General features: G+C 43.9%; 1 protein-coding gene across 1 annotated transcript; it reads left to right on the forward strand.

Moving 5' to 3' along the window:
- Positions 1–1,461: 1,461 nt before the first annotated feature.
- sall2 (spalt-like transcription factor 2) lies at positions 1,462–8,759 on the forward strand (the record flags this gene model as incomplete). Its single annotated transcript, XM_080034456.1, has 3 exons — positions 1,462–1,537; positions 3,197–7,044; positions 7,395–8,759. 3 exons carry the CDS (start codon positions 1,462–1,464, stop codon positions 7,698–7,700), a joined length of 4,230 nt encoding a protein of 1,409 aa, XP_079890582.1. The 3' UTR covers positions 7,701–8,759.
- Positions 8,760–10,046: the final 1,287 nt, after the last annotated feature.

The raw sequence follows: 10,046 nt of genomic DNA on the forward strand, positions 1-10,046 counted from the left end.
CTTTGACGAAGTAGTATCGATTACGCAACGACGAGCATGTTTATAGCCTAATTATCAGATTTTTAATCATTTTATATTATTCGAAAATAACTGCTTAGTTTGCATAGCAAGATGTTCATAAACCCACTACAGAAATGAAATAAGTCCTGTATTAGACTGTCTACATGTAATTAATAAGACTCCCATTCTAACAAAGGAAGACCTCTTTTAAATAATTCAAATACACGTCATTGATTTGAGGCCTGATTTCACAAGCACCTTGTGAGGACCTTAACATTCAGACTTTATGTCAAACCTTAGGGCATTGTATTATTCGGTCCAAGCCTCAGAAAGACATAGAGGGTGGTGGGGGGTGGAGGGTGTCACAGGGCCCGGGTGAAAAATTATTTTCCTCCTCACTCTGTCTTTCTTTCACTACCTCTCTCTCCACGTGGTAAGCGGTTGGGATGAGGGTGAAAAGGGAGCATTGTGCCTTCTAGTCAGTGGCCTTATGTGTTGGAGAGGCTCTGAGAGGGTGATGTTCACTCAGCTGTGCTGCCTCAACGCCATTGTTGCAAATTCCACCTCATTTCAGCCGCTCTGTTTGCTGAGCTCACACAGAAGCCTGTTTTAGAGGTGGCAAGAGCATCCTGAAATCTCACACACATAGCTTATCACACAGACTTGAATAGTGTGTGTGTGTGTGTGTGTGTGTGTGTGTGTGTGTGTGTGTGTGTGTGTGTGTGTGTGTGTGTGTGTGTGTGTGTGTGTGTGTGTGTGTGTGTGTGTGTGTGTGTGTGTGTGTGCGCGTGCGTGTCTTTCTTTATATGTCCATGGTGCGTGTGCATGGTGGCCTAACACATTATGTCTGGTTTAGTAAAAAATCTATACTATTTAACCGTGAACTGGTGTTGGCTTTTGCGAACACCTGTGTGTCCATGTTTCGTCACAAGACAATACAGGAGACACATGAGTTTTAGATTTGATAGACTCGTATCAGTGATCAAAAGCCCAGGCACAGGCCGTTATGTGATAAACTTGAGCGCCAATGAAGATTTACTAAAGAGAGGCAGTGGACTCTTGGCTCAAAAGAAGGGGTGTTCACTTGCCATTTGAATGCAAAGTAGTGGATGAACAAGTGAGCTGTGTGTGTGTGTGTGCATGTGTGTGTGTGCGCATGTGTGTGTGGGGAAGGAGGGCCAACGGTGAGTTTTGAGAAAAGGGAGACTTGTTGAGAGAAACTGTCACATGGCACTTTAGTTTTTCTTTCTCTGCACCACAATGTCACCAACGTGGACACGCTTTATTGCGATTAATCAACCTGGATCATCCATTGTCGCTTTTTTGGAGATCATCATTTAGTTTTTCCTAATTTTTTTCCTCTGTGTAATTTAGATACCTACTTTTTTCAGTGTGCAAGGAGACAGAATAGAAGTGTGAGTTGGTCAATGCGCCGCTGCGTTGGTAACATCCTGCAGAAGCATGTCCCGTCGGAAACAGAAACGACCCCAGCAGCTTATGAGCCTGACCCTCGGTGCCTGTCGGATACTTGAGCATGGTGAGAATTAGACCGTATATATCAAAAGAATAGTGGTTAGTCAATAGCATTAGATTTACAGTGGACAGAAGCTTTAGGCCTCAAATAAGTCATGCAGATATTGTATGTACCACTTCATTGTTCATAGAGTGATTTAGTATTCTATTTAATGGCGTAGTCATTATCTACTTTATCATTATAACACAGGACCTAAATTGATTTAATAACCTTTTGCACTGCATTGTGACTTCTGACCTAAAATTACTTGTCCAACCTCATAAATAGCATTTATTCTTAAACTTTATTAAGAGGTCTTCATTTAGGTCAATTATAATTTATGAACTGTTTCTTACCGGGATTATGAAACAATCCAATCTGTTTGATTTGCATTTGAAAACTAGATTATAAAGATGGACACACCAAAATAAGGAGAGTCCGTTGGAATTACTGGCCTGCAGTTTTTATTTAAATATCTGCGGTTTCAGCCATGAGCTGTTTTTTTTGCCCTGTAAAACCCAAATTTCTTAACTCCTCATCCCTGCCAGGTTCAAAGGCACAGACCACCCAGAATGGGAGGATATACAGTAAACTCCCAGGGATATATTGGTTAAAAAATAAGGTAAAAGCAAGGAGATGAGCATGAGAAGGTCAAGGAAAAGGAAACTTTGTGAGGCACTGTATAAGGTATTCTTACTGCAATAGCATTAGACCCCATTGTCCCCTTTCAGCTTTGTTGCTGGGCACTGAAGCATGAACATACCCATGAAGAAGTGTGTGTGTGTGTGTGTGTGTGTGTGTGTGTGTGCACACACAAGTGTGTGTATTTGCATCCGTCCGTCCACTCCAGTTACAAGAATTGGGCCCATATGGTGTCATAAAATTGCAGCTTTTAAGACAATAGCAGCAAGTCCTGTATGTCTTTGCGTATGCATAAATACAATTTTTTGTGTTTTTTTTGTTTTGTATTGACAGATATGCTGTGTGTCTGTGCTTTCCCTGCTGTCCCTGTATGCTTTTCTAGACTTAGTTAGGTTGTTGATTGTCTGTGAGTCATCATGTCTGTCTGTTTGTGTTCTTTGCACGCCACCTCTCTTCCCCTGCCTTGTCCTAAACCGTATCAGGAATGCGACCTCAGAGTGTTTAAGGTCAAGTCTGCCAGCCAATCAGGCACCCAGTACAGTGTCCAGTACCCAACCAGGACCTTAACCTTAGCACCCAATTGGGCTTGGGGGAAGGGCTCTAATGGAGATAAAAGAAAGAGAGAATGAATGGAGGAATGAAAGAGAGGCAGAGATGGAAGAGTATCTTGGTGTGAGGATGTGGCTTCTTTTTATGGGGGGGTGGGGGGGTTAAGTCCATTGTCTTGGGCGTGTTGCCGTGGAAACAAGGTAGGCTCCACTGCGGTTGAGCTGTGTATACTTGCAGATCAGTGGGGAGGCTGTAATAGATGAAGATAGACAGGACAAAGAGGGAAACGGGAAGTAGTGGTTTATAAAGTGGGGGGAATTAAACCGAGAGGTTATAAGTCACCTCATAACATCCTTTACTTGTCTCTGCTGTTCTTTTTGTTTTGTTCTTAAAATAAAAGTTATCCTATAAAACATTTTACACCATTATGTAAACTTTGATTATTTTGTTACCCTTGAGGATGCTATCATTTTCTTCTTTTTCTTTCCCTAGATGACATCTTGGCAGTGAAGTCAAATCCCTTTCCATTTATCCTGGACTCTCCCTTGTGCTCTCCATCCTCTCTTCAAACCTCCCAGTGGCCCCTTGCACTGTGTTCATCTCTCAAGGGCTCTCAGGCCCACTCTCTACCCACTCATGGTCCACCGGTATCCTACTCACTGAGCCAGCCCTTCCACCAGCCCCTCAAAGACCTACAGCCCCTACTCGATTACTCTTCTCTCTCGTCCCAAACTCAACATCAGCCTGCCCTTCAACTGTCTGATTGCAATCATACTTCTTCTGCGGGTGCCCTTATCCACCCCTACCGAAGCTCACACATGGCCTCCCCAAAGTTGGGGCTGTCAGCCACCACCACCACCTCTTCTTCTTCCTCATCATCCTCTTCCTCATTATGTCCTCCACCGCACCCTGGAAGCCCCAGTCGTGTACCTGAGGGCCCCCCAAGTCCTGTCACTCCAGCTCCCAGCCCAGGAGTGACATCTGCCTCAGCTGCACCCTCTAGGGCCCAACTGAGTATTGCCCTGATTCTGGAGGAGCTGCGTGTGCTGCAGCAAAGGCAGATCCACCAGATGCAGATAACAGAGGAGATCTGTAGGCAGGTGCTACGCCTCGGTGGAGCCTCCTATACTATGGACACACCCTCTCAGCATCTCCTCCCTCCCTTGCCTCAGCTCTGCCTAGAAGGCAGCAAAAGAGCAGCCAGCCCAACTACTCAGCCAACTGCACCTCAGCCTACCTCCTCTGTGGCTCCTCTCCTGGCATGTTTTTCCTCATTGCTCCCTTCTCAAGCAGCCAACAAACCTACAAAGCCCAGCAGTTCTTTGTCTCAAATCCTGCAGCCCCACAAGCCCCTGATGGAAGGGACACTAGGGAGTGCAGGGGCTCATGGTTATATGAGGGTCCGATCCACAGCTCCCCCCACCTCTTCCTCTGCTGCCATGACCATGGCTTCATCCAACTATCCATTAGCCCTGTCTTTAGCCCTGCCCAACCGATATCTCCATGAGAAATCTCCAAATACCACTTCAGTGAGTGGGCACAGTGGCCTGTCCTTCCTAAACTCATCCCTTGCCACATCTGTAGCTCTGGTCCCAAACACCCAACAACCTCTGCAATCTGTTTCTGGAGGAGCAGACTCTTTGTCTGCATCCAGCTCGACTTCAAGTGGCCGCCTCCAACATGCCTGCCGCTTCTGTGGAAAAACGTTTAGCAGTGACTCTTCCCTCCAGATACATTTACGCTCACACACTGGGGAACGACCCTACCAGTGTCCAGTGTGCCTGAGCCGCTTCACCACACGGGGTAACCTTAAGGTCCACTTCCTACGCCATCGGGAGCAAAACCCAGAACTCTCCCTTTCACTCCTGCCGCCTTCTTTGTTTGGGGTAGCATTAGGGGCCACAAGGGGATCAGATATGGGACAAACCATGAGCAGTAGTAGCAGTACTAGTGGCATGAATATGATTCAGAAGAAGCCAAAAAGCAGGCCTGAGGATGAAACATGTGGAGATAATTTCGAGGTTGGTGGTACCAGCACTGGCTATTCTCTGGGTTTGTCTGGAGGATCTACCCCCTCTACACTACCCCTGCCCCCTAGTGTGGACCTGGCTTTGATTTCCCACTCTCTCCTACAGCTCAATAGGGCTGCAGCTGTAGCCGCTGCAGCCTCTATCACCTCTGTTTCCTCCCACTCATCGTCTTCATCTTCAGCCTCCACCTCTTCTCTGGCTACCTCCCTCCTTTCCAACCCTACATTGTCTTCCTCTTCCACCATCACAGGGTTATTCAAGGGTGCCAAGCAGCACTTTGATGAGAACACTCCCCCTCATGCCCCAATGCTTTCTCCTGCAGCTTACTCCCAGCTAGCCCAACTGCCTAAATTCCTTTTCCCATCTGTCTCCACTTCTTCCTCTACCCCTGCTGCACACTCATCACTCTACAACCATCCAGCCTTGGGTTTGCTACGCAGCCAGCTACCCTCTAATCCAGGCTCACATCAACTTGCTTCTTCCAGCCATTCTCAGCTTTCATTCCCTTTCTCTTCCTTTCCCAAAGTCCCAGGTCCACCCACTACCACTCCATCCTCTCTGCATTCCTCCATGGCTACTTCAACTCCTACATCTGAAACTTCCAAGCTGCAGAGGCTGGTTGAGAAGCTAGAAAAGGCACCTGTGCTCTCCTCTTCTCCATGGACTTCCTGCACTTCCTCCTCCATGCTGGAGATGTTATCTAACTGTACCACTGCCTCTTCAGCTAACAGTCGTTTCACAAATGCTAACACTTCTTCTACATATGTCATGGCGTCTCCACCATCTTCAACTCTTGTCTCCACTTCTGTTTCAAACTTCACCCATGAGATGGTCGCTGCCCTAGGCATGAGTGCCAATGGAGCAAGTGCCATGGCGGGGAGCTTGCATCCATCACTAAGCATCACAGGTCCAGCTGGTAGTCTGGCTACCAATCAGTGTGGGGTGTGTTTAAGGGTGCTGAGCTGTCCCAGAGCACTGCGTCTTCACCAGGCTACACACCTTGGAGAACGCCCGTTTCCATGCAAGTTATGTGGAAGATCTTTCTCTACTAAAGGCAGCCTGCGGTCCCATCTGGCAACCCATCATGCCAGACCACCCAATGCACGTGTCCAGAACTCTTGCCCACTGTGCCAGCGCAAGTTCACTAATGCCCTAGTGCTGCAGCACCACATCCGTATGCACCTCGGTGGACAGTTGCCTACGGATGGCACAGAAGATTCTGCACATGAGATGCAAGCTGATTCCAATGCCAAACCTTTGTCACAATCCCAATCACAGTCCACTGACCATAATACTGCCTCTAGTAAAACACCTCCTCTAGCAGGCCACTCTAAGAGCCCAGCCCCAAGCTCACAAATTCAAACTCCAGAAGTTGGTTCGGTCCCTGTCAGTGGCATTATGAAATCAGTTGAGTTAACCAAAAATCCCAGCAAGTCTGGGTCCTCCAGCCCAGACCTCATCCCCCCCTCTGACCTTAGCCCTGACCCCTTCATGAATCCTGCCACACAAACTCCCACTCCAGGCAGTGTAGACCCCCCTGTCCTTTGTGTTAGTGACCCTTTGATAGCCTCCCAGCAGACAGATCAAGATTCCCCAGTTAGCAAAGACAACCAAGTTGAACAACAAGCCGCTGCCGATTTCTATCCTCCTAAATCCATCCCCTCACCAATTTCCTTAACTGTTACTAAAACCACAGTGTCATCTAACGCTAAGGAGGTGGACTGCGAAGAGTATGAAGCTTCTACCTCTTCTGATGCCTTCCTTGGCACCAAATCAAACCTGGAGGACTTACAAAGCACACCTGCCCTTGATGCCCCCTTTACTTACACCTGTCCCAGTACCTCCTCTAACCCCATCCTGAGTCAAGATGTCCTTAATGTTAATGCAACACAAACCTTGGATTCAGTCTCCCCAAGATCTCAATCACCAGAACCAATGGAAGAAGACAAAGAGCAGCCTCTTCCACAAGCCACACTAAAGCAAGACCAAGCAACTGTGCCTGATGAAGGCCCCAAAACAATGTCTACGTTTGAGGCTGCTGACAATGTTGGTGTTGAAATAAGGGGTGCAACACAGAGAGCTGCAACTTTTGTAAGGGAGACACGTCAAAGCTTTCATTTCAGTTCATTTGGGAGGGAAGACCGGGTGGAAAGTGTTAAAATTAGTGGATTGGCCCCAAGTGAAGCACTGGATGCTTCTGTCCCCATCAGCCTTGCCCCAACCCTTCCATCTCCAATGTCTCGTCCTGAGAAGAAGACCTATTGCTGTGCTGAGTGTGGAAAAGAGTATGCCAGTCGCAGCGGTTTGAAAGTGAGGAAAAACGCCTTTGATATGAAAATAACAAATGTATCATAGAGGTATGAATATATTGAGTAATTGTAGCACAACGTTTTTTTTCTTGAGGTTTAAGCAATATTTTACAGCTTTAGTAAAGGATTATATATTGCAATGGACTCATATTTACAATGATCATCTTGTTAATGGAACCAGAAGAAGACTGACACTGAGTTGAAGAATTAGTCTATAGAAATGAGTCCATGTGCTGAGAAAAGCTAAATTATCCACTCATATGTTGGACTAAACTACCCATGGATTTTACTCTACAGCGCATTATAATGGGTATGTTATACCTTGCCTAACCCTAAACCTTTACGTTCCAGGGTCACATGAAGCACCATGGTGTGGCAACCAAAACATCACGTCCACCAGCCCGGAGTTGTCGTTCCTCCTCTGACCAACTTCCTCCTACTATGTCTTCCTTGAGCATTCCTGCCACCAGAAGCTCAGCAGGCTTCTGGAACCAGTACCAAACCTTCCTCAACACCAACAATGAGCCAACTGATGACCCAACTGCTATATGCCAAGGGGAGGATGAGTTGTCACGGTCTGCAAAATCACCTGTTCAATCTCAGATAGATCCAAGAGGCCCTGATGAAACTGGGGAAGAGTCTAGTGAAGGGTCTTAACTCAAGTCAGCGTGATTGGCTGGATAATATACTGGTGTTTTTTCAATCAATGTTTACCTTTTGTTGAAACTGTATGGGCATTTCGGTAGTACTGCTCCCTTAACATATTTCAAATAGCCTGTCAGTTCAATAGTCAAAGTAATATGTTTGTATGTGAGTCAACAAGCTTGGTCTTGTGCTAAAAAAAACAGCTATTGTACAAATAAAGGTAAAAATATTCAAGAAGTAACAAAGCAAGTCCAGTTTTTGCTGGATTTGTCAAAGTGACACTACTTTTGTCTGTCTGAAGTTGTCAATAATTTGATGCACATTATATCAAAAAAAGAAAATCCCTGTTGTTTCAATGTTTCATAACAGACCTGGTTCCAATAATAGTCAGTGTTGTTTTGTTTATTAATTACCAGGCACAGATATAGGTACAGTACACCACATTTTAACACATTTGATAGTATCAGCTAATTAGTCACGGAGATAACACTAAAAGAATAGTTTTCAATTATTGTATATCAGTATGTTAACATTTCGGGGCTTATTGTGATGTGCCACGTACCAAATTTGATACAACTGGCACCAAAGGAGGCTCAAGCTAACCAAAAGACAATGTTTAAAGTATTTGCAAATGCTTCCCCACTGAGTTTAGTTTTTTATCTAAACAATTCTTTCCTTCAATTACAGCAATAGCAGAGGTAAATGAGGATGATTTGCATACCTTATTTACCTTACTTTGTTTTGCTTTGTAAGAGCAAACTAGGCCAGCAAACTGATTGTGTTTCTGTGGGGATTAAGTCATTTGTCCCCCATTTTGTGATTTATAGAAACTACTCACTCATGTCATTGTGGTTTACTTTTCACTGTATTGTCCTGTCGAATCTGAAGCACAGCTGTAGTGTTTGTGAACCCAGTGAGGGCATGGTCTTGTGTGTGACCTTTGACCTTCAGCTTTGTGAATATTATGATTGTTGTTTAGTCCAAAAGTAATATCTGTAACATTTAGTTACTAAAACTTTAATTTACTATATATATATCAGATGTCTATGTTTGTTGTAAGCTGTACTTTCAGTATCTCCGTATTAAAAAATGAATTTGGAAAAACAAAATATTGCTCAGTCCTGTAAAGTTTACACAACAAAGTATGTTGTAACTTGTCTGCTGACTAAACAAGGCATGTATGCATGCTCTCAGTCAATTGTGTGCCAGTTAACGTCCTTGATCCCCCACTGTCACATGTCAGTGATCCCACTCTGCCAAGACAATCAAAGCTCCCCTCTCTCGTGTCACATTAACCAGGATAAAGGGAGAAGTGAAGGAGGCCAGCTGTATTCACTCAGCCATAAACTGCACAGCAGCTGAGCTACAGTATGTTTGCTCATAAGGTTTGTGACAGGAAATGTTTGTATTTTACTTAATATGTGTATATTTAAAAATGTCACTAAATGCATCTGTACACATAATTGCAAATAAGCATCATGCCACAATCACAGACAAATTAGTTCTACCACATGCATGCTTATTAGCATTGGTAGAATAACTATGTACATTTACCCAAGTACTGTACTTTAGTAAAATATTTAAAGTACTTTTACTTGTGTATTTTCTTTTCATGCTATTTTATACTTATACTCCTTAACAATGCAGAGTAGTCTACATTCATAAACTACATTTAAATTATGTGTAATATATTTTGGGGGCATCATTGCAATAAATGGACAGTGGGAAACTAGAGAGTAAACAAGAAATGTGGGGAGACAGAGGGGATATTGACCTGCAACAAATGTGGACAGCTGGAATTGAACCAGCAATGTTGCAATTATGTGGCCTGTGCTGTAACTAATCAGCTTCAATGGCACTCTAAATCCAAATCCTTATATTCTCAAACTACCCGAGAGTGTGCAGTATACAAATTGATAAAAAAAAATAAAAAAGTAAATTGATCGATCAGCTTACCAACAAAAAATTGGAAATTCCTTTTTCAAGCTAATAAAGGTCATGGTTCCATCATCTTCAATGTGAAGAAGTTCTGCTTTTTCTTAAAATTATTTTGATCATTTGATTTAAATTAAAGTTGTGTTCGTTCGGAGTATTCATTGGACAAAACAAGTAGTGTGAAGGTGTCCCTTTGGGCACTGGGTTATTGTGATGGCATTTCTCATTATTTTCTGAAGTTCAACAAACCAAACAATCAATCAATTGATTTATAAACTACTAAGCAGATTAATTCATAATGTAAATAATCATTAGTTGCAGTCCTTTATATATTTAAAAAAAATAAGAATGGAACCCACCTTAACCAACTATAACAATACTACACTGCGTTTACCTTATGAGTAATAATAATCTGTTGATATA

Source organism: Ammodytes marinus (genome assembly GCF_949987685.1).
Source record: "Ammodytes marinus genome assembly, chromosome: 9".
Lineage (NCBI taxonomy): Eukaryota > Metazoa > Chordata > Actinopteri > Uranoscopiformes > Ammodytidae > Ammodytes > Ammodytes marinus.